This window comes from Mesoplodon densirostris, chromosome X (assembly GCF_025265405.1).
Source record: "Mesoplodon densirostris isolate mMesDen1 chromosome X, mMesDen1 primary haplotype, whole genome shotgun sequence".
In the NCBI taxonomy this organism is placed as follows: Eukaryota; Metazoa; Chordata; class Mammalia; order Artiodactyla; family Ziphiidae; genus Mesoplodon; species Mesoplodon densirostris.
Genome location: NC_082681.1, coordinates 96,062,956 through 96,086,543, shown reverse-complemented (window position 1 = coordinate 96,086,543; position 23,588 = coordinate 96,062,956). Strand labels below are relative to the sequence as shown.

Genomic DNA, 23,588 nt, shown 5'->3' with positions numbered 1-23,588 from the left:
GGGCCCTCCAAGGCCCCGCGCTTCCGAGCTCCGCGGAAACTCTGGCTCTTCTTGTACAACGGAGGTGGTTCGCTCTTCCGTTGCCCCGTGGTTTCGGCTCATCTCCAGCAGGAAGGCGAGGCTTCCGCCCGGCGCAGGGGGTGAGCTGGAGCACGGTACCCCCAACCCCCTGGACAGCATTTGAGGGAGGGGGCTCAATTTCGGGGATCCCCGAATGGGCATATTTAGAGGCTCTGAGCCCGGTGTGGCATTTAGAGGTGGCTGTTTTTGAGGCGACCCTTAGCAAGTGGCGTTTAGGGACTCCGGGGTGGGACTTGGGAGTCTGTTTTAAGGAGCGTCCCTCGGAGGCAGGGTTTATACCCCTTGGAGACAGGGTTTAGGGGGATGTTTGGGGAGACCCTTAGGGTTCATGTATGAATAGTCTGTCCACGAGGCAGGACTTGGTGTGCTTCCCCACGGCAGAGGCAAAGTTTGAGGCTCCTGAACTCAAGGCGGAATTTTGGGGGGCTTGTTTCCAAGGAAAGGTCCTGGTGACGGTGGGAACGTTTGGGACCGACGTGGCATGTGGACATATTGAATGGCCTTTGTGAACTCTGGTTTTATTATGATATCTCACCGCGCTTGGGTAAAAAAGGCGGAGAGACTAGACACATCTGGGCCCACAAGTTTTTTTTTTAGGAACAGGAACACCCAGCCCAGGCTGTGGAAGTAACACTGGAACCTAGTGTGCTAGGTTCTTCCCGAGGGGACAGTGTGCCATGGGGCCTTCATGGACCGTGGCTTTATTCGTCATTCATAAGGAGGTGGGCTGTTGTGGAAGACCTTTTTTTTTTTTTTTTTTTTTTTTTTTTTGCTGTACGCGGGCCTCTCACCGCTGTGGCCTCTCCCGGACCGGGGCACGAACCCCCGTCCCCTGAATCGGCAGGCGGACTCCCAGCCACCGCGCCACCAGGGAAGCCCTGTGGAAGACCATTTTTGCCTTTTTCGCACCTGGTCGGTTGAAAGTGTCAGCATATGAATTATTCACGAGGGGGTGGATCAGCGTGCTGAAGGGGTGTGCTGAAAGGGGCGTTCTGCAGTCTGCCGGGCAAATTAGATCTCATTTATTAAGCGTAAAGGTGAGTAGCACCCCGAGTTTTCTGTGGCTTTTCTAGGGGCGTTGTGCATAATTCATGAGGGGCGTAGCTTTTACGGCTTCATCTGCATGATCCGCTGTTAGCTTTCCCTTAGAGGTTTCAGGATTTAAATTTTGCGTCTCAGAGAAGGGACGAGGCCTCGCTCATTGTTCATTCCCTATGGCCCAGTAATCCCAGATTATCAGCAAAGGCTCTAGATTCAAGTCCCATCGATCCTTGCCAGCTGTGTGATCTTTGGCAAATTTTTCTGTGAGCCTGAAAAAATGAGTAAGAGCATAATGATGATCAGATTAGTTTACACTCATTTAGCACTTTATTAGCCCGTTTAATCTCCACAACAATTCTAGGTGGTAGGTTATTATCGTCCCATCTTATAGATGAGGAAACTGGGACACCGGGAGACTTAAGTAATTTGCCTAAGGTTACTCAGTCATTGAGTCTGAGTCTACAGTCCAGAGTCTGTAGTCTTAATCAAATGTCATAATGTCTCTCTCCCATCCACCCAATTCAGTGGTACTACTACTACTGTTAGTCATGTAGCACCGCGTGCCAGGCACCGTTCTGAGACCTTTCTACATATTTATTCATTTAAACTTCATCACAAGGTAGGCTACTATTGTTCTCATTTTATGGGTGGGGAAACAGTGGCCCAGAGAAGTGAAGTGCCTGGTCCCAAGTAACACAGCTAGTCATCGGTGGATGGAAATGATTTTTGTGAGGGTTTAAGAACTCTCTAAGGAGGTCACCTTTGAGCTGAGACCTGAAGGACAAGAAGGAACCGATTTCCTGCTCTGCATTCCTGAGACCAGTGGCGCAGTGCATGGAAAGGACACACCACAGGAACCACCACATAGTGGGCGATCAGTTAATGTGATCTGTTATTATTATTTGACAGAATCGTACTGGGTGCTTATCGTGTGCCTGGGGCTTTGGTATCCAGTCGTATCTCTGGTGACCTGGTAGTCTGTCCTACCTATTTAATGGACATTGGTGGCCTTAGCACTCTGTTTTCCAGTGTAATTCTGGAAGGGTGTTTCAAGGCACTATTTTTTAGATAATGTCCCAAGTTGAGGGTTTCTCTAGTGGCTGGGTACACCCTCACCCATAAGTAATTTTACATTAATATAAAATATATTTACATATCACCTTTAAATTAACATATAATACTTAAAAAATTTAACATTGCCCTGTGCCAGCACTGCTCTGAGCTCATTCCATAGTTCATATTCTCTGGTTTTCACAGTGACACATTTTGCCTTTACGATGTAGATGGGTTCTACTACTCTCCCCATTTTACAGTTGTAGAAACTGAGGCACCTGCCAACGGTATGTGGTAAACCTGGATTTGGTTGGACCAAGGCAGCCCTGGTTCACGTGCAGTTAGTCAAGGGTGGGGAGGAGGCAGTTGCACTTCCCTTGGGTTTCCCCTGTGGTTCTGCAGCACCTTTCATTATTCATGAACGGGAAGGGGTGACCAAGTTGCCTCTCCTGGAGTACCATAATCCCTGTTTGCTGGAGAGGGCTGTCTTGAGTGTATCTGTCCATGCAGTCTCATGCATAATTCATGAGTAACTGGGTGGGACCCTTTTTTGGCCTCTGAGTTTCCAGGTTGGGCTGCTGCAGCATCAGTATTCATTATTCATGAGCTGGGGGAGCGTGTTTTCCCTGTGTTAGCCCTATTTCCCTGCTTAATGGGTATTAGATGCAGTAATGGGCGGAACTGTCTCTTTTGTTCTTGCCCACCGGGCCTCATGCATTACTCATGATAAGATGTGGCCTCGGTCTCCTTGGCTTCCAGGCTGCAGCAAGGTCATTCATTATTCATGAGCATTGGGGTGTGGCTTCCATGTTTTAACATTGGCTTTCTGGTTGCAGGGTGTTAGTCAGCCAGCCACCCGGCCTCGTGCATAATTCACGATCAGGAAGTGTGGACTTGATTGCTTTTTTGGTTTCCAATGTAGCCTGGCTGTAACAATGTATTCATTATTCACCTTCCGTGGGAGTGCCCTCTATGTTGTTTTACCTGTTTTCCTAGTTACTGCCACAGTAGCCACCAGGTGGAGCTATTCGCCTTCGAAGGAGTCACAGACAGGCAGGGACCATCATGCATGATTCATGAACGGGCGCGGCCTGCCTGCATCCGGGTTTCTGGGGGTGGGGCCCCCGGTTTTGTTCCGGCCCCGGGCTCAGCGGCCGCCATCTTGTGTCGGCGGCGGCTAAAGGGAAGGAGGTGCCAGGGACGAGCACAACCACTACGGCCTGAGGAGGAGAAGGCGGCGACGGCGATTCTAGGCGGCCCAGGCGGCAGGGAGGAGGAGGAGGAGGAGGAGGAGAAGGAGGAGGGTGGCGGCCGGGCTTGGCTTCGGCTCCTAGAGGAGTTGGCGGCGTCGCGACCCGGGGAACCGGCATTGGTAACAAATGGCCTTTCTCAGCTCCTTGGCCGGGGCCAGGGTCTTCGGGAAGCATTGGAGGGTCTTGGGCCGGCGCAGGGCCAAGCTGACGTTGGGGCGGGCGGTGATGACTCGGACGCAGGGATCGTTGGAGAGAAGGGTGGGTAGATCTTGGGGCGGGGCCGACATTTCCCATCCGGGACCAGCCCAGTCCCTCGGGCTCCAAAATCTGACCTTAGGGTCAGACCCCCAGAATCTGCTTTTAGAGACTCAGGCCAACATTCCTAGTCAGTGACCTGACCCCATCCTGAGCCTTGCATCGCAGATCGGAACTTCCCCCAATCAGCAGTAGAGACTTACGGGATCAGCATTCCTGGTCAAAGCCTCCTACCAGTGTATGTCATTAAAGACCTTCCCCAGAATCTCTCTTCATTCACTCCTAGTTCCTCAGTATTTGCCCTCGCAGCTTTCAAGAGGGGCCAGACCTCAGGGAGGGTCCATTTGGCTTCATTTCTAAAAGAGTCTTTTCTACCATCTTCCTTCAGAACCTACCCCCCCAACACACACACACACACACACACACACACACTCTCTCTCTCTCTCTCTCTCTCTCCCCGCCCCCCCCCGCCCTCAGAGCTTTGAAGGAGTCTAGACCCTGTGAAAGGTCATTTGCGCTTGGCCTCCATGTCAGAGAGCACTCCCCCACATCTCAGAGGTCTCCCAACCCACCTTGGCCCAGCATCTTCCCTCCAAAACCTCTCCAGGCCAGCATTTCTATTCAGAGGTTTCCACATAGCACTCACCTTTAGAGACTCCTTTAATTCCTAGAATCTGCCCTTAGAGACTTCCTTTACTTTAAGAGAACGCACCCTTTTTTATGGTCCCAGTATTCTCTTCAGAGAGTACCTCTTGCAGGCCTCAGCATCTCCCCCATCAGACACTCATAACCCCCAGTATCTTCCCTCAGAGCCTCCCAGGGGACCAGACACCAGGGAGGAGCTGTTTGGACATATAATCCTCCATCAGAGATCTCTCTGCCAGCATCTGTCCTTGCAGACCCTGTTGGCTCCTGGCCCCTTCCATCAGAGTCTTGCCTCTCAAATCCCACGCTTCACTCAGCCTCTGCCTTCAAAAGCCAACCAGGGTTCCAGCTTCTCTCACAGATCCCTTAACCTCACATCAGGCCTAAGAATCTGCCCTCAGTGCCTTTCAGGATTCCAGCATCTTCAGTTAGGCTTTCAGCTTCGTAGGACCCCAACATCATTGTCAGTTGTCCCTTCCCACAGCAGGTCCAATTCTCCATCAGAGTAGGAAACCCCTTTCTCTGCATCTACTCTCCGAGCCTCCATGGGGTCCCACATAATTGGTCAGAGAAACCCAACCCCACCTGAGGACCTAGCCAGTATCTGCTTACTGAAGTTTTTAGGGCCAGAACTGTCTGGGCTCAGCCTCCCCTTTGCACTCCTCAGAGCAGCTGCAGTACCTAGCACGTACCAATCAGAGATCAACACAAGACCTTTGTACTCCATTAGAAGTCCCTCCACGAGCCTACCCCGGGCGTCAGCATCCACCCTCATAGCCTCTTGGCACTCTGACATTAATGTCAGAGACACCTTTTCCCTGCAAGTCCCAGTTATTTTTGGTCAGAGATTTCCCTCTGCCACCGGTGAAGACCCCCCCAGGGCCCCAGCATCCTCCTGATGGAGAACACCCCCAGCCCCAGACCCCAGCGTCTTCCCACAGCCTCCTTGGGCTGCAGCGTTCCCCACCCATTCCCTGTGCAGCCGCTGGGGCCTCCGGTGCAACTTCCTGGCCCTTTCGTAAAAGCTCCTTTTCCAAGGACCCAGATATGAGTCTTAACAGCCTTGCCCAGCACCACCCCTCCTGCCCCCCAGGGCTTCTAACATCCCCTTTCCCATCTCCCTCTGAGCCTCCAAGGGCTCAGACAGCCGTCTCCTGACTCTTTTATATTCCCAGGGACTTCTCAGTTAATCCCTCCTAGGAGGCTTGACAGGCCCCAGCATCCTGTGCCCTAGCTTCTCTCCATCCTGATAACTTGATCCTGTGTCTACCCTCTCTCAAACCTGCTCCAGGACTCCTACCTCAAACCTTCTTCTCTGGTTTGGGTGGTAGACAACGCTCAGGCTTCAAAATCAGCAGATTGGAGACCTCAGGCAAGTTCTGAAACTCTCTAAGCCTCAGTTCAGCTTTGCTGAACAATTGATAGTATACGTGTTCTAATTGGGGCCTGAGCATGTGTTGAGAGAGAGAGGTTTCGAATTTATGCTGGGGGTGGAGGATCTTAGCTCCTCTCTGGGGTTTCTGCCCCAGACCCCTTCTGCTTGCCTTGAGACTGGCCTGATCCAAATCTCTGCGATTGAAATCCACTCTCAGACCATCAACCAAAACCTGCTTAGACCCTTGTTGCCAGCATTAGGGGTCCGGATGTCAAAGGTCCAGATAGCAGAGATCTCTCTGGCCCTGGATCATCTCTGATTTCGGAAGTGGGAAGATGGTGTGTCCCAAACAACCAAATCAGTGACAAGGCAAGGCGATAACTAAGTAGTGGAGGCCTCTGCAGGTGCCCAGGGAGGAGCTTATGTCCTTAAGCCTCTGAGTTCTGACCACAGACCTTGGCTTTTTTAACCTCCCTAGCAGCCCCTTGAGGATATTTCCGTTTGCCTCTGCTTTGGGGGAAAAAAAGGGGGGGCTCAGAGGAAATGAGATACCTATCACGCGTCAGGAAGTCAGTAAATGGAAAAATATGATTTGCCTTGGTCTCCCTACTAACTCACCAAGCCTCTTCTACCCAAGTTGGTTCTTAGCGTTCCCAGCAGTTCAGCTAGATGACTTGGACCTAGCCAGCCCCCTGCCTCCTGGGTCCCCCTCCCTCACCCCTCATCTCTTAGCCCTGTGGGCTGGGCCCCGAGCTGGGTCCTGACCCTGTTCCCCCAGGAGGCATTGGCAAACAGTCCAGCACCAGCTGCATGACTCTGGGCAAGTGACTGGAGTTCTCTTAGCCTTTGTTTTCTTATTTGTGACATGGGTGTAAGGTTATCTGGTTCATGGGCATTGTTGGGATTATACAGAGCCCTTTACTCTGAGATTGACAGGCAGTAAGCTCTTGGTAGATGGTAGGGAGCTCCTGTCATCTTGCTTAGTGCTAGCATGTGACAAGGGCCAAGATGGAATCTTAGGTACAGTGGGGGTACTTGGTGTGATTGGGTGTCAGAAAAGGCTCAGTGTAGGAGAACAGAGGCTCAGAGGAGCATTGGGGGTGGGGGGGACTGATTGGGGGTCCTGTTGTCTCCAGCGTCTGGATCCAGTCACCCTCCCCGCGCCCCCCCCCCCACGCCAATTTCACTTCCACAGCAGCCTGCATTGTTCTGTCTCTGGGACCTAGTCCTCATGAGCTCAGGTTTTTCCATTTGTCTGGCGGGGACACTCGGCCCTGCCTTGCAGGGTCAGGACTGTTGAGGGGATGAAACGCCGTAACATCAGGAAGCAGCCTGGGCCTCAGGGTCAGCAGATCCCCAGGTGGTTCCAGCTTGGCCACTCTCTTTGTGAAACCTTGGTCAAGTCACCAAACTTCCCTGAGTGAATTTCTTTTCCTCCAGTGTGAGTTGGGAGTGTTACTGATACCAAACCCCACAGGGGTGCCCTGAGGACAGAGTGAGGCACAGACCATAAAGTGATCTGTGTTTGACATTTGGCCCAGGGAGGACTCCTAATAAATACTCGTTTATCATTATTGTTGATCTGTTTAAGGGACTCCACACACAGAGGAGGCTTGGGAAGTGTGTGTTTTCTCTCTCCCTGCGACCTCTTTTATTGGCCCTGGGTGTTTTCCCCTCCCAGAGCTGGGGGTGGTGGGAAGCGGATTGGACTTTGTGAAACTCTCCTCAGTGAGCCCCTCTGGGAACTGAGTTCTCAGCACGGTTTCTCCTGCCATCATGCCACCCTGATGGATGTCCAAGCTGCGTTTCCCTCTCGATTCCCTGTCACTGGGGATAAGGGAGAGAAGGGCTGCATGCTATTGCCTACCTGCTCTGTACCAGGCTCTCTGGCCTGTGTTATATCTCATCACCTCAACAACTCCATGGGGTAGGTGAGTGCTATTCTCACCCCTGTTTTACAGGCAAGGGAACCGAGCCCATAGGGGTTAAATGATGACTGTCAAGGAGTGCCAGGGTCTGACCTGAAGCTACATCCTTTCCCTGACTTCTCCACAAGTACATTCTTGTCAGTCCTTTCCCCCCACAGTATTGGAGTCTCTCCCTCATTATGCTGGGCTGGGGAGAAAGGTGAATGGCCTAGTGGTTAGCAGCATGGATTGCAAGCCACACCACCTGGGTTCAGATCTTAGCTCTGACAGCTTTGTGACCCTGGGCAAGTCACCACATCTCTCTGTACCTGTCTCCTCTTCTGTGAAAAGGGGGGTATTAGCCCTTACGTCTTCCCTTTCCCCACAATCACCACTAACCAACAGGAATACCCACGTGCCCTAGGCTCACCTCTGATCTCTTTTTTCCTTCCAGATGTCCGGCTCGCCGCTGTCCAAGAAACGTCGCGTGTCCGGGCCTGATCCAAAGCCGGGTTCTAACTGTTCCCCCACCCGTTCCGTGTCGTCCGAAGTGCCCTCGGTGCCAACCAACGTGAGTGTCTTCTTCCTGGAGACTGGCAGGCGGGGTGGTGGGTGGGAAAGTCTTCTGTATCGCTGTCCCATCTGTCCCTCCCCTCCCCCTGCATGTCTCCCTGAACCCGTTCTTCCCCTCCATCTCTAGGGAATGGCGAACAACGGCAGTGAAGCAGACATAGATGAGGGACTTTACTCCCGGCAGCTGTAAGTGGGGCCGAGGTTGGACTGTGAGGTGGGAGGGGGCACTGAGTGGATAGGGTCAGAAGGGCCTGGTCCTGACCTGAGACGCCCCCTAACCTGGCAGGTATGTGTTGGGCCATGAGGCAATGAAGCGGCTCCAGACGTCCAGCGTACTGGTATCAGGCCTGCGGGGCCTGGGCGTGGAGATTGCCAAGAACATCATCCTTGGTGGGGTCAAGGCTGTCACTCTGCATGACCAGGGCACCGCCCAGTGGGCCGACCTCTCCTCCCAGGTACCTCTTCCCATCGCCCTCCTCTGCCGAGACCCCATCCCCCAGGCTACACAGCCAGTTCATTTCTTTCCTCATTCCCCTTTGCAGTTCTACCTGCGGGAGGAGGACATTGGGAAAAACCGGGCTGAGGTTTCCCAGCCCCACCTGGCTGAGCTCAACAGCTACGTGCCTGTCAGCGCCTATACTGGACCCCTCGTAGAGGACTTCCTCAGTGGCTTCCAGGTACCTTGGGCCACCGCCCGACCTCCTGCCCGGTTCTCTCAGAGCCCATCTCTGGTTTATTCATTTGATCAATGTTTAATGGATTAGCCCGGGTGCCAGGTTTCATGCTGAGGCTGCAGCTAGGGGATGCGGGCAGGCTTTAGACGCTGGACCTGCCTCTTCAGGGGGAAGATGTGAGCCAGCAGACAGGACAGCATAGTGCACAGACTGGAGCCAAACCGCCTTGGCACAAGTCTCTCATTGTACTAGTGTGACCTTGGGCAGGTCACTGAGTCTCCTGTGCCTGCCTTTTGGCTGTTTGTAGACATGGGAATGGCAGTAATGCCGACTTCATAAAGATTTTGTGAGGGCTAAGCACTTAGAATAGCAGCTGGTTTTTGGTTAAATAAAAACCCTGGTCTGGAAAGAGGAGCTGTGGGAGCTGAGATTGTTTCCTGGGGTGTCCCAGCAAGCCAGGACACTGCTGCCGAACCCTGATGTAGCTATGGGAGCTCACCCTGATGGAATGGGTGGGCATTCAGGCAGAGAGCAAAGTCCCAAGGATCATGGCTGAGCAGGTGTTGTCCTGAGAATTGGGAGCAAGTGGGTGTGGTAGGAGTGAGCTCAGACTTTGGCTGAGGATGAAGTTTTACTTCTGCGTCTCGCAGGGCATGGCAGGGTTGTAGGCAGGCAGCGGTGGGTGTTGGCAAACGAAGGAGTCAGCTGTCGTCCAAACTCTGTCCTCCCAGCTGCCTCTTTACCTTGCCTGCCATAGTTTAAGGATTCACATTTCCCTTCACTGAGTTTCGCCTGGACTGAATCTGATACGTGGTAGATACTTTGTATTTGTGATAGAGAGCTGGACCAGCAAAGCCTTAAGGACTCCCTGAGGCCTCGCACCAGCCTTCCTCCACCATCTCCCCCTTTCCCCTTTCCCCTTTCCCCTTTCCCCTGGTGCTGGGCCCTCGCCTGAGCTGCCACCTCTCCACAGGTGGTGGTCCTCACCAACACCCCCCTGGAGGACCAGCTGCGGGTGGGTGAGTTCTGTCACAGCTGTGGCATCAAGCTGGTGGTGGCAGACACACGGGGCCTGTTTGGGTGAGTGCCCCCACCCTTTTCCCCTGACCCCTGCCATGCCCAGGAAAAGACCCCCAACCTCTGACTGCCCTCAGCCCCTTGGGTTTTGGATGTTGTGTCTTTACCTCACCCCATGTAGCATGAGTGCCATCTGATTCCCAGCAGTGATGGGCTGAATTTGCTCAGCAAGTATTTGCTGCATCTTGAGGGACACGTGGGGTCCCTGAGCGCATGGGACTCGAGCGTCAGCCCTATTGCCTCCCTCTGCAGGCAGCTCTTCTGTGACTTTGGAGAGAAAATGATCCTCACAGATTCCAATGGGGAGCAGCCGCTCAGTGCTATGGTTTCTATGGTCACCAAGGTGAGGAGGGCAGCCTCAGGGGTCCTGGCATGCAGATGGGCGGCAGGCCTTCCTGTCTGCTCCTGGTACCCTGGGCCTGCCTCTGAGGTACTCCTCCTTTAACCAGGACAACCCCGGTGTGGTTACCTGTCTGGATGAGGCCCGGCATGGCTTTGAGAGTGGCGACTTTGTCTCCTTTTCGGAAGTACAGGGGATGATTGAACTCAATGGAAGTCAGCCCATGGAAATCAAAGTCCTGGGTGAGCTAGGGCCCTGGGGAATCAGGGGAGATAGGAGGTGTTTCCCTGGACTCTGCGTGAGGGGAGACACATCCTGGGTGTCTGAGATGAACCAGAGACAGAGTCCCCTGGGGTCCACCCAGAGCTGGGGACGTGGGGGAGAAGGGCTGTCTCGTGTTTGAGCTGTTCCTAGAAGAGGCTCCTGGTATCTGCACTGAGGGGGAAAAGGTCTCTGGTGTTTGAACAAAGCAGATCAGAGGATCCACTCGTGTCTGACTGGATTCGGACAGGGAGCAGAGAATGTCTTCTAGCGTAGACTTGGGGTCAGGGACACAGGGTCCCGTGGGCTCTAAGCTGGGCTAGAGGGTAGATGGTTTCTGAATGAAGTTCGAGTGGAATCGATTACTCCTGTTGTCTGGGTTGGGTCAGGGTTGGATTTTTCCTCATCTTGTGGGTGTTGTGGGTTTTAGGGAGGGTGGGTAGCCTGACAGTTTCCCTGTCTACCCTAGGTCCTTACACCTTTAGCATCTGTGACACCTCCAACTTTTCTGATTATATCCGTGGAGGCATCGTCAGCCAGGTCAAAGTACCCAAGAAGATCAGCTTTGTGAGTGTGGGGAGTAGTGGGCTCTGGGGGTGGTGCCAGGCAGTTCCAGGTTCTCCATTCTTCTCTTCTGGTTCTGATGCTCTGCCCCCCACAGAAATCCTTGTCGGCCTCCCTGGCAGAGCCTGACTTCGTGATGACGGACTTCGCCAAGTTTTCCCACCCCACCCAGCTGCACATTGGCTTCCAGGCCCTGCACCAGTTCTGTGCTCAGCATGGCCGGCCCCCTCGGCCCCGCAATGAGGTGGGTAGGTGGGTGAGCCAGCCAGGGCAGATGACCTTGGCATCGAAGGCCCACAGTGCCTCTCTACCTAGCCCCCCCCACCCCCGACAGTGGCCTCACAGGCACGCTCTTGGTTCCTTCTGCCCCACCAGGAGGATGCCACAGAGCTGGTGACCTTGGCCCAGGCTGTAAATGCTCAAGCCCTGCCAGCAGTGCAGCAGCACAGCCTGGATGAGGACCTCATCCGAAAGCTAGCATATGTGGCTGCTGGGGATCTGGCACCGATAAATGCCTTCATCGGGGGTCTAGCTGCCCAGGAGGTCATGAAGGTCAGCAAAGATGGAGAAGGACAGGGTTGGGGTGGTCCAGACACCTCCCTGATTCCATCGCTTGTCCATCTGTGTCAGGCCCCAGTTAACCACTGACCACTTCCCCTGTCCTGCCCAATCCCCAGGCTTGCTCGGGGAAGTTTATGCCCATCATGCAGTGGCTGTACTTTGATGCACTGGAGTGCCTCCCCGAGGACCAGGAGGCCCTCACGGAGGACAAGTGCCTCCCGGTATGTGAGCGGGGCCCTGGGGGAGACGTCATTGGGGGCATTTCTGGTGAGGCCTCTCTCTGACACTTCTCCCTTTGCATTCCTCAGCGCCAGAACCGTTACGATGGGCAGGTAGCTGTATTTGGCTCATGCCTGCAAGAGAAGTTGGGCAAGCAGAAGTACTTCCTGGTGAGTGATCCACTGGGACAGCCACTTTCTTCATCTTCTGTGGCCTCTGGCTACCTCTTACGGGGTCTCCTCCTGCCTCCTGAGGGCGGGTCTTTTGGTTCTTATATCTCTACCGCATGACTTTTGCCATTTTCTTTTGTCTTGAGGGAAAGCCTGACGTGTCCTTCTGTTTCCATCATCTTGCGCCTCCTCCCTCAGATGTCTGGGTTATTTCTCATAGCCCTGGCACTTGAGGATGTGGCACTAGACACACCTCTCCCCTCTCTTGCTGTCTTCAAGGGGAGTGAGAGTGAGGAGTGATGAGTGACTTCACACTGACCTGCATCACCCTGACTAGCCTCTTTCTCTCTTCTTGGCTGTCTTTTAGGTGGGCGCAGGGGCCATTGGCTGTGAACTGCTCAAGAACTTTGCCATGATTGGGCTGGGCTGTGGGGAGGGCGGAGAAATTGTCGTCACAGACATGGACACCATTGAGAAGTCAAATCTGAACAGACAGTTTCTGTTCCGGCCCTGGGACGTCACGGTGAGAGCGGTGGGGGTAGGAGGTGGGACTTAGTCATCTTGTTTTCCTCTTTTGTTCTCATTCTTCTTGGAAAAGGGGCTTTACCACCTTTTTCTTTCCTTCACCTTCTCTCTGTCACTCGTTCAACAAACATTGAGTACCCTTCCATCGAATCTACCGTTTTTTATTCTCTTTTTTTTTTTTTTCTTTTTCCTTGACTTCTTATGAGTGCTGGTTGGGACAGTGTGTTGGGGGTCCCAAGTTCAATGATTCACTAGCCCCCTGGGACTCAGCAGTACTCAGCATGTAGTTGTGCTCACAGTTAACGATTTCTTCTGGCAAAAGGATGCATAACAAAATCAGCAAAGGGAAGTGGCTCATGGGGCGGAGTCTTGGGGGAGACCAGGCGCAAGTTTCCAAGACTCCTCTCCCAGTGGAGTCGCACAGGACATGCGTAATTCCGCTAGTAGCGAGTTGCAACAGCACGTGAAATGTTGCCGACCAGCGAAGCTCGTTAGAGACACAGTACCCAGGGTTTTTACTGTGGGCTGGTCACATAGGCACCCTCTGCTGGGAATGTCCTCAAATTCCAGACTCCCAGAAAGAGAGCAGGAGTTCAGCATAAACCACAGGGTTTGCATAAGCAGTCTAGGCACAGTGAGCAGCCCTTACCGGGTACTGAATGGCAAGAACCCTCCAGAAATCCAGGTTCCCAGACTCCAGCCAAGGGCCAACCTGGCCAGCAGGCCTCTTTCCTCGGAGAGCACTTGTGCTAGGTTCACTCTTCTCTGCACAGACGGAAGCTGGGTTATATGGTGATCTAGTTAGGAAGCCTTCTGTAGGGGACAGTGTCATTGTTGCCTGGCCAGGATCGATTCCCCTTTTGTTCATTCATTTATTCACCAAGTAGTTACTGAGTAAGTTCTGTTCTAGGTACTTGCAGTACACCAAGGAAACAAAGATTTTAGTGGGCGGGGACAGACAGTAAACAGTAAGCACAGTACAGTGGCGAAGTTTATAGTTAACATCCATAAGTGCCGTGCAGAGGAAACAACAAACACGAGATGAGGGAAGTGGGCAGGCCAGGGAGATGGGTTTGCGGTTCTGCTTACAGTGGTTAAGGAAGGGCTCGTTTCTGCCGACTTGGAGGGAGTGAGGGAGCAGAGTGGCTTCTGGGGAAGAGTGCTGAGGTGGGAGGGTAAGGGGAGGTGAGCTAGAGGAGATGGGGGCTAGCGCGTTTGGCCTTCAGTGGACGTGGGAGCCAAGGGAGGGTTTTCAGCAGAGGAGGGACGTGACCTGATTTGGACTTTGAAAGGATCCTTCTTGTCTATGTGCTAAGGTTCTGTTTCGTTTGGGGGGAATGTTCCCCAGCCCTGGGTGCCGTTAACTGAAAGAACAATAGAAGTTGGGTAGGCAGAAGAACAAACGGCTGGCCTGTTGTCTCCAGCCTGTGTCTGTGCACTGCTTCCCTTTTCACTGAGCCCCTGCCATATCCGTCAGAGCCCTAGCCATGTGGTACTGTCACGGACTGTCTCCTGCCAAACCAGGGAGCCTCCTGAACTCAGGGCTTGGTTCTTCCCAGCATTAAATAAGCCAGCCTTCAGGAGGACAGCTCTGTGGAGGTTCACTGGTGCATGCATGAATAACTGAGTTCTGTTCCCCCATTCCTACCCTTGCCCCCCACCAGAAGTTAAAGTCTGACACAGCTGCTGCAGCTGTGCGCCAGATGAATCCGCACATCCAAGTGACAAGCCACCAGAACCGTGTAGGCCCTGACACCGAGCGCATCTATGATGACGATTTCTTCCAAAACCTGGATGGTGTGGCCAACGCCCTGGATAATGTGGATGCCCGTGAGTTTGGAGGCGGGTGAGGAGGTCAGGGGCCAAGTTGCGTGCGTGCGTGCGTGTGTGTGTGTGTGTGTGTGTGTATCTTGGAGGTGCCTGTCTTCCAGTCTCCTGATGTTCATTTCCTGGCACTCACGTTTTGTTGTGACCCCCCGCCCCCCCAGGCATGTACATGGACCGCCGCTGCGTGTACTACCGTAAGCCACTGCTGGAGTCAGGCACACTGGGCACCAAGGGCAATGTGCAGGTGGTGATCCCCTTCCTGACAGAATCATACAGCTCCAGCCAGGACCCGCCTGAAAAGTCCATCCCCATCTGCACACTGAAGAACTTCCCCAATGCCATCGAGCACACCCTGCAGGTGATGCAGCGTAGGGGGAGAGGGCGGGGGCAGGCACCCGGCCTCACGGCCACTGGCCCCTGTGCTTTTTCTTTAAACCTTCCTCTCTTACTTTCTATCTTGCAACCTTGGTTTCTAGAATGATTCATTCTTTTTTTTTTTTAACTTTTCTTTTGAAAACTTTTCAACGTTTAGACAGATACAGAGAATAGTGTGGGGAACACTCAAATACTCTTAGATTTAACATTTGTTAACGTTTTGCCATATTCCCTTCATAGATTCATGTGGCTTTTTCTTCTTTTGGTGAAGTATATCGTGGCCATCACAATGCTTCACTCCCTCTGCTTCTTCAAAGGGAGGATATATTCGCACGTAACAGGGTCTCAACCCCAGCACTGGTGACAGTTGGGGCCCGATACCTCTTTGTCATGGGGGCATCCTGAGCACTGTAAGATGTTCAGCAGAATCCCTGGCTTCTACCCACTAGACGCCAGTAGCACCCCCTTCTATTTGTAGCAACTAAAAATGTCTTCAGACATTGCTGGATGTCCCCTGGGGGCAAAATCCTCTCCCAGGTGAGAACTGCCCCAAGGTAAGAACTGCCCTGTCTAACCAAAACCCCACCTTCCTGCTGAACAAAGTTAATGGTAATTCTTACTGTCTTATTTGTCTTATTATTTTCTTACTCCTTATTTGTCTCTAATACTCAGTCCATATTCAGGTTTCCCCTGCTGTTGCTCAAAATGGGTTTAACAGCTGGTTTTCCAGGTTGATTTTGTTTGCGTGATGCATATACATACAGAATACAGGGCAGCGCACGTATTATCTGGCTGAGTTTTTTACAAAGCGAACATATCTAGGTTGTCCAGCACCTAGGCCTACAGACCAGAACCTAAGGATAACCATTGTGTTATCAGATGATTCTTAGTACAGTCTTTGAGAGCAAACCATTCAGAATGTTTAGTAAAAGTATGGGGTGGGGGTGGGAACAAATTGGGGGGGGGGGAAACAGTTCCCTCTATCACTTTCCCTTCTGCCCCTGCAGTTCCAGACTAGGTGTCTTTGTATTTGTGCACCCACCACAGACTCACTAGGCCATGAGTGAGTGACCTTGGACTTAGCCTCTCCATATGCCTCTGATGAAATGGAGGTGACAGTAATACATACTTCATGGGGTTGTAAAGCATTTAGCATTCACTGTGTATCCGGTGCTGTTTTAAATAAACTTTAAATATATACATACTTGGCAACCCGTGAGGTACATATTACTGTTACAGTGTCTGTTTCGGAAAGGAGGGCACAGAGTTAAGTGTCACCGTGTGTCCCTGAAGTCGCAAAGCTAGATACTGTGTAGCAGAGCTGGTTTTGATCTCTGACATCTGTATCCTCCAAACCCCCTCACCAGTGACAGCACTTACTGTTCTAGGAATTCTCAGAGGGCAGAGCCTCTGTCCAGTTTGCTGCTGAGTCCTCAGGGCCTGTATAGGACCATAATTTTAAATACGTAATGTAATTTTAATATACACATAACTGAATTGTTTCTTTTTTATTGAGGCATGACATACCTCACGTAAGGTACACAGAACTAAATATTTTTCACGCATTCACTAGTGTAACCGCTGTCCAGATCAAGTTCATTGGTTTTTCAAATTGAGGTGCTGGGGATGGTGGAGTGGGGAAGGTTGGGAACAGTGGTTGCGGGGCTTACCTTCTCCCAGAGCACCTTTGTTCATCCTGTTTGATTTGTTCACTGATGGTCTTTCTAATGCCTCCAGAAGCCCATTTTGTCAACTATCGCCCCCTGTAACCTGTTTGCTCTGTCGTCTGCAGTGGGCTAGAGACGAGTTCGAAGGCCTCTTCAAGCAGCCGGCAGAAAACGTCAACCAGTACCTCACGTAAGTAGCCAAATGCCCCCTCACCCCACCCCCTGCCCCCCAGCCAGGGCATCCTGTCTGCTTTCCTCACCAGTGTGACACCCAGCCAGGCACACTTCTCAAATGAGTCAGTGAATGCTGGGGCCTCATTCCACTGGGGATCGGGAGTAGCTTTCCGTGGAGAAGGTCGGGTTTCCCTGGGGCCCACGCTTGGGGCCGCTGTGTAATCCTGCCCTTTTGACCCCTCCAATTCCTGATAGAGACCCCAAGTTTGTGGAGCGGACCCTGCGGCTGGCGGGCACCCAACCCATGGAGGTGCTGGAGGCTGTGCAGCGCAGCCTGGTGGTGCAGCGGCCACAGGCCTGGGCCGACTGTGTGGCCTGGGCCTGCCACCATTGGCACATCCAGTACTCTAACAACATCCGGCAGCTGCTGCACAACTTCCCTCCCGACCAGGTAACGCCCACTTGCCAGGCCCGTTTGGCGGGATGCGTTTCCTAGAAAGAGGAGCCTGCTGTGAGCTCTCCGTGTGGCTCCTCTCGGTCATTAGTCCAGCTGTGGCAGATGCCCCAAGGCATGGGGGTCTCACACGAATGATTAAACTTGACCTGTTTTTGCTGTCCCCTTTGCTTTGAGCAAGAGACTTCATTTCTGTTTCCCTTACCTGTGGTGTAGGCTGACTCACCCACCTCCCAGGACTGTAAGGATCATAGTGGAGAAATTTTGGAGTTAAGGGCTCAGGAATCAGTGGGGGTTCAAATCCCAGCTCCATTTTCATTTGGGCAAGTCACATACCTTCTCTCTGTACTTCAGTTTCCTCATCAGTAGAGATAACAATAATCTATCTCATGAGGGTTTTTGTGAGGATTTATTGGTATTTATTAATATTAACTTAGTACAGTGCCTAGCAATTCATAAGAGTTTGTTAAATGGCTGTGTGGCTTGCACAGAGTGAGTGCCAGGAGTTTTTTTCAGTGAGGCGCCCCTGTTTCATTCAGCCTGGCATCAGCACTTCCATCTATAGGACCCTACAGTCTGGGTTGTTCATGATCGATTCTAGCCCCCTGCGCGTGCCCAGCCAGGACTAGTGAGTCAGGGCACATCCAGGACCAAGGTGAGAAGTTAGGATTGTTAGAGAGGACTCCAATCTCAGGTCCTGCTCCTCTCTCTACTTCCTTAGCTCACAAGCTCGGGAGCTCCATTCTGGTCTGGGCCCAAACGCTGTCCACACCCGCTCAGCTTTGATGTCAAGAATGTAAGTCTCCTCCTTGGGGTCTCCTAGGGTCAGGTGGAGGGTGCGTGGGTGGGAAGGAGGCCGAGACTCCCCAGGCGAGGGTGGACGTGCTCACCCTTCTGGGCCCTGCCTTCTCCCAGCCTCTGCATCTGGACTACGTGATGGCTGCTGCCAACCTGTTTGCCCAGACCTACGGGCTGACAGGCTCTCGGGACCGAGCTGCCGTGGCAACGCTCATACAGTATGTGCAGGTCCCCGAGTTTACCCCCAAGTCCGGCGTCAAGATCCATGTCTCTGACCAGGAGCTACAGAGCGCCAATGCCTCTGTTGGTGAGGATGTTTGGCCAGTCGGCCAGGAGTCACCACCCCCACTTGTCCCCTGCCCAGTCCAGCCTTTTCTGCCCCTGGCACTGTTCTGCAACCCCTGGCCTAAGGCTTCCCCACACCTTCCTTTGGAGCCTCCCTTGCTCTGAAATGAGGGTCGGTTGGGTTAAATTCTATCCCTCCTGCCTCCTCCTCCCCACTCTCTGGCCCTCGGGAGAACTAGCTGTTTGTTTCTCTTGCTCTGTGTGTGTTTCCCTTGGAAAGAACAACTTTTCTCTGTTCCTTCTTGATCTGTTTATCTGGAGGGTGTGATTTCCACCAATGGTCTCGCTCCCTTGGTATCTGCCCCATCTTCCCACCGCCATGTTCCTCTGTGTGCATCTTTGCCATGGTATTGCTCTCCACAGTTTTCCTCATCTCCCTCTCCATATCTCTGCCCCAGTTCCCCATCTCTCTCCATCTCTTTGCCCCAGCTCATGCTGTATATCAGGGGTAAGGGCCAAACAGTGACTCTTCTAGGCTTTGCAGGCCATATAGTGTCTGCAGTTAATCACCTCTGCAGTTGAAGCACAAAAGCAGCCATACACAACGTACAAATGAATGAATGTGGCTGTTTTTATTTTCTCCCATGTCCCCATCTTCCTCCCCAAATATATATCCGTCATGTTCCTCTCTGTGTATTTCCTCCATCTTGTTCCTCATATACATGCACATGTATGTATCTGTGTGTAATATATATAAAACATATGCAAGGTGTATGTAAAATGTATGTAAACATTGTGTGTGTATACACACACACACACACACACACACACACATACACAGCATATATAGGGTATATATAAGATGTACCTATCATGTGTATAAAATTTTTTCTCACCTATCTCATCCTCTGTATATGCCCCTATTTTCCACTCTTCATATATTCTGTCCCCCAGTATCTTAACCTCAGTATCCACATCTGCATATTTCTCCCAACTTCCCCTCTATATATCTTCCCCTGCCTTTTTCCCCTGTATCCTCTTATGTCTCCCCACCTCTCTCTGCATTATTCTTCCTGAGATCTACAGCTCTCCCATCCTGATCTGTCCATCCCCACTTCCTCCTAATGTCTTCATTTTCAGTTCCTTAGAGTCTCTAGAGATACCTCTCTCTTGATATACCTGCCCCCCGCCCCCCGTCTTACTCAGGTTTGTACTCTGTTGTCCTGCTCTCTCCCCATTGCTCCTCCTCTCTCCCAGCATGTCTTTCCTTTTCAAATCCTTTATCTACCTAACCACCTTTTGCCCCACCTGGGCTCCTGTTTCTACCTCAGACCCTGGCCTGGGGTCTAAAGGGTTGACGGTGTCCCTCTCTCCCTGCAGATGACAGTCGTCTGGAGGAGCTCAAGGCCACACTGCCCAGTCCAGAAGAGCTCTCTGGGTTCAAGATGTACCCCATTGACTTCGAGAAGGTGCTGGGTGGGGGCCCTGGGCAGGCAGTGGGGATGGGCTAAGCACAGATGGGCTGGACAGAACAGGTTCTGGGGATCTAGAGGCAGCCCCAGGCCTTTGTGGGATTGGATCACAGGCTTGCTATGGGGCCCTGAACGAATAGATGTTCCCAGCCATGCCTCTGTGATCTGAGAGCCCAGCAGGTAATTTCAGTGGAGGATACTTGTGTCTCCGGAGGCCAGGAATCCTCCTCCTCCTCTGATCCTCTCCTTATTGTCTCCCCACCCTCCTCCCTTAACCTCTCACTCATAAAAGGATGATGACAGCAACTTCCATATGGATTTCATTGTGGCTGCATCCAACCTCCGGGCAGAGAACTATGACATTCCCCCTGCAGACCGGCACAAGGTGAGGCAAATCTAGACCTGACGTTTCACCCCCTCCCAGGCTGCAGCTGCCCACATTCTATCCCTTCTGTAGAATATGAGATTCTTCTACCCTTAACTTCCTTCCTTGATCCTTTCCTTCCTCACAGAGCAAGCTGATTGCAGGAAAGATCATCCCGGCCATTGCCACGACCACAGCAGCCGTGGTTGGCCTTGTGTGTCTAGAGCTGTACAAGGTGGTGCAGGGGCACCGACAGCGTGACTCCTATAAGAATGGTTTCCTCAATTTGGCCCTGCCTTTCTTTGGCTTCTCCGAACCCCTTGCAGCACCCCGTCATCAGGTGAGGGCCTGCATCAGGGGAGGTGGATTTGTGGGTGGGTGTTTCTCTGTAGAGCTGGCTCTAGTTTACTTCATAGCCTGTCACCAGGAGAGGGTTTCTGTCAGTGTGTACCTGTTCCTTTTGTGTACCCCCTTGTTCATTTATTCACTCATCATATTTTTTTTTTTTTTTTTTTAGTATTTTCTATGTGCTAAGTACTGGTCTGATTCTGCTTGTGGAAGCCCTCAGAAAAGAAATTTGAATATTAGATTATGATTAATAACTGCACAATAGTAGCACCCAAAATTTATTGGGTGCTTAGTATGTTAAGTGCTTTTGCTTGCTTCTTCATTCACTCAGATATTTACTGAGCACCTACTGCGTGCTAGGTACTCTTACAGGTGCTAAGGTTATATTCCTGAAATAGAGTAACACAATAAATGATTTTGGAACCCCCAAAAAAGAACAGGATAAGGAGAACTTGAGAGTACCAGGTGGTGAGGGGATGGGTTTGGGATTTTAGATGTGGGATAATCAGGAGTGGCCTTACAGAGAAGATGACGTGTGAGTTCAGACTTGGAGGAGGTGAGGAGACAGGCCACAAAGGATTTGCCGGGAAGGCATTCCAGACGGAGGGGCCAGTCTCTGTGAGGGTATTGAGGTAGGAGTGTGCCTGGCATGTTTGAGGAAGAAGTCGTTAGAGCAGAGTAAGTGAGAGGATGAGGGGATAGGAAATGAGGAGAAGAGAATAGGATTCCAATGACTTAAGGCCCTATCTCCATTATCATAAGGGTTTCAGTCTTTACTCAAGGCAAGATAAAAGCCATGAGAAAGTTTTGGACAGAAGAGGCTTGTGATCTGACTTAGCATGTCTGCATGAGTGGAGGGGGAGACTGATGGGGCTGCGCCGTCTGGTGGCCCCCATCCCATTGGCCTGCTCCTTGTCCCACAGTACTATAACCAAGAGTGGACATTGTGGGATCGCTTTGAGGTACAGGGGCTGCAGTCTAATGGTGAGGAGATGACCCTCAAACAGTTCCTTGACTACTTCAAGGTGAGACCCCTTTCCCTCTCTCACCCCACTGGGGTCGGAGTGTGCAGGTGACTGGCCGGCCTGTCCACCCCCGTGACACTGCTGTCCTCCCCCTTCTCCTCCAGACAGAGCATAAGCTGGAGATCACCATGCTGTCCCAGGGTGTGTCCATGCTCTACTCCTTCTTCATGCCGGCCGCCAAGCTCAAGGAGCGGTTGGATCAGCCGTGAGTTGGGTAGTGGGGGGGCCTCAACTTGCAGCTGTCCCACTCCTGCTCCCTGCCCTTCACCTCCTCTGCCCTCAGCTACCTGCCCCTCTTCACTTACTTTTTGCCTCCCTGACCCTCTGCTCCCCCGCCCCCAGGATGACAGAGATCGTAAGCCGTGTGTCGAAGCGAAAGCTGGGCCGCCACGTGCGGGCCCTGGTGCTTGAGCTGTGCTGCAACGACGAGAGCGGTGAGGACGTTGAGGTTCCCTATGTACGATACACCATCCGCTGACCCCTGTCCTCTCCTGCAGGCTGACCGCAGGCCCCCTCTCCAGACCCCTTCCAGCCCAGGGCTCCCATTTGGCCTGTGTCATCGGCCCAGCTATCCAAGCCTGGTGTTCCCTCCTCGTCCCTCTACCTGAACCCCTCTTGCCGCTGCTTCCTACCTTGTTTGGGACCTGAATCCTAATAAAGCGTTGTAAACCCAGATGTGACATAGCTGCTGGTTCCAGGGAAAGAGGGGACTTTCTGGAGCTGTCTGGTTCAGATAGGAACCAAAAGGGCTCAGCCTCACCCCAGCTGCCAGCTTCCTGGGCAGAGAAAACGTGGGAACGGTCATGTCTTCCTCCTGCCCTTTGTGCTTAGGAAGAAATGGAGGCGGTAGTGAAGCTGTGGAGAGCAGGTACCTAGGTCCTTGTGACTTCACGGGAGGTGGGTTCAGATTCACTTTCTCCATCTCTAGCTCCTAACTCCCTGCCATATTGATTTTGAGAGGTAGTTAAGAGTACTGTTTGAGCAAGTCCTTTAACTTCTCTAACCTTGTCCCCCCCTCTGTGAAGGGAAAAGTTATGGCAACCAGTTGGCCAGGGCTTGGTCACCGTGGCTTATGTCCTTGGGGCACATCCCTTCCCAACCGGACCGAAGCACTCAGACCCTGGACAAGCCTTTAGCATCATGGTTGCCACTGCTAGGAATGCCTGTGGTGTCCTTAGTTCAACTTCCCTGCTGCAGAGGGGCCTCAGCAGCTCTGCTGGACTGAGGAATGCCAATGTTTGTGCACAGTTTGCAGTTCTGATGAAAATATTTGGCTGAGAACATCTGTAAAGGAAAAGCCTCTTTCCTGTCCCTCGGGACTGGTCTGCTTGTCCTGAGGCCTCCCACCTGTGAGATGAGAGCGGCTGTGGGTTGTTGATTGGTTGGAGCAGGCAGTAGGAGGCTCACCACAAGCCCCACCAGGACTGCAGAACTGCCCGCACTCCGTCTTTGTCCTCAGCTGAGCACTTCAGACAGTTGAAAGCACCAGTCGGACTGGCCACCTGGTGCCTGAGGATGCCACTCATACCTCTGTCCTTCACCCAGCCAGACTCCAACTTTTTCCATTTAGAAACAGACCCTTCATTCCTTCACTCTAACCCAAGTACTGGGAATCACACAAACTGGCCTGACCCTGACCTGTCACCCATCACAGCCTGTTCCCACATGTGCTGCCTCCTGGGCCAGCTTTAGACTCCAGGCACGGCATATGCCCTTGCCCCACATCCCTCTGGTTACTTTTTTTTTGTTGTTGGCCACGTTGGGTCTTCGTTGCTGCGTGCGGTCTAGTTGCGGCGAGCGGAGGCTTCTCTTTGTTGTGGAGCACAGGCTCCAGTAGTTGTGGCGCACAGGCTCAATAGTTGCGGCTCACAAGCTCTAGAGCGCAGGCTCAGTAGTTGTGGTGCACGGGCTTAGTTGCTCCGCGGCATGTGGGATCTTCCTGGACCAGGGCTCGAACCCGTGTCCCCTGCGTTGGCAGGTGGATTCTTAACCACTGAGCCACCAGGGAAGTCCCTTTCTGGTTACTTGTTTTTTCTTGGCCTATTCTGTTTGGGTGACCTCATCCTTCCATACTTCCTTTCATTCTCCGCCAGGACATTAGGGACTGAAGTGCTTTATCTCTGGCATCCGTTTAGTGGTGATGCTAGCTAGCTAGGTCAAGTGGAGAGGTTTTCCCACCACAGGTACTTTTTCCATTATTGCTGCTCTAGAGTACCCCCAAACTC

At 52.5% G+C, this 23,588-nt stretch overlaps 1 protein-coding gene across 3 annotated transcripts; it reads left to right on the top strand.

Annotated features, from left to right (window-relative positions):
* Positions 1-22,036, top strand: UBA1 (ubiquitin like modifier activating enzyme 1). 3 transcript variants are annotated; one of them, XM_060086634.1, is made up of 26 exons: positions 1-140; positions 8,065-8,181; positions 8,311-8,369; positions 8,470-8,638; positions 8,726-8,860; positions 9,831-9,937; positions 10,187-10,277; positions 10,384-10,516; positions 11,005-11,102; positions 11,197-11,343; positions 11,475-11,651; positions 11,777-11,881; positions 11,969-12,049; positions 12,417-12,572; positions 14,239-14,404; positions 14,563-14,759; positions 16,569-16,633; positions 16,873-17,068; positions 17,793-17,867; positions 17,987-18,176; positions 19,535-19,623; positions 19,919-20,011; positions 20,139-20,330; positions 21,262-21,363; positions 21,468-21,568; positions 21,706-22,036. In XM_060086634.1, the coding sequence occupies exons 2-26, from the start codon at positions 8,065-8,067 to the stop codon at positions 21,839-21,841; spliced, it is 3,177 nt and encodes a 1,058-aa protein (XP_059942617.1). In that variant the 5' UTR covers positions 1-140; the 3' UTR covers positions 21,842-22,036. The 3 variants fall into 3 exon arrangements, with proteins under 3 accessions (XP_059942617.1, XP_059942616.1, XP_059942615.1); XM_060086633.1 differs by having other exon boundaries at positions 1-155; XM_060086632.1 differs by lacking the exon at positions 1-140 and adding an exon at positions 3,325-3,547.
* Positions 22,037-23,588: the final 1,552 nt, after the last annotated feature.

Bases quoted from the DNA above. Each gene is read 5' to 3' on its own strand.
- UBA1 (XM_060086634.1), top strand. From the start codon at position 8,065: ATGTCCGGCTCGCCGCTGTCCAAGAAACGTCGCGTGTCCGGGCCTGAT. The intron at 12,573-14,238 runs GTGAGAGCGGTG...GCCCCCCACCAG, and splicing joins TCCGGCCCTGGGACGTCACG to AAGTTAAAGTCTGACACAGC. The intron at 19,624-19,918 runs GTGCTGGGTGGG...CACTCATAAAAG, and splicing joins ACCCCATTGACTTCGAGAAG to GATGATGACAGCAACTTCCA.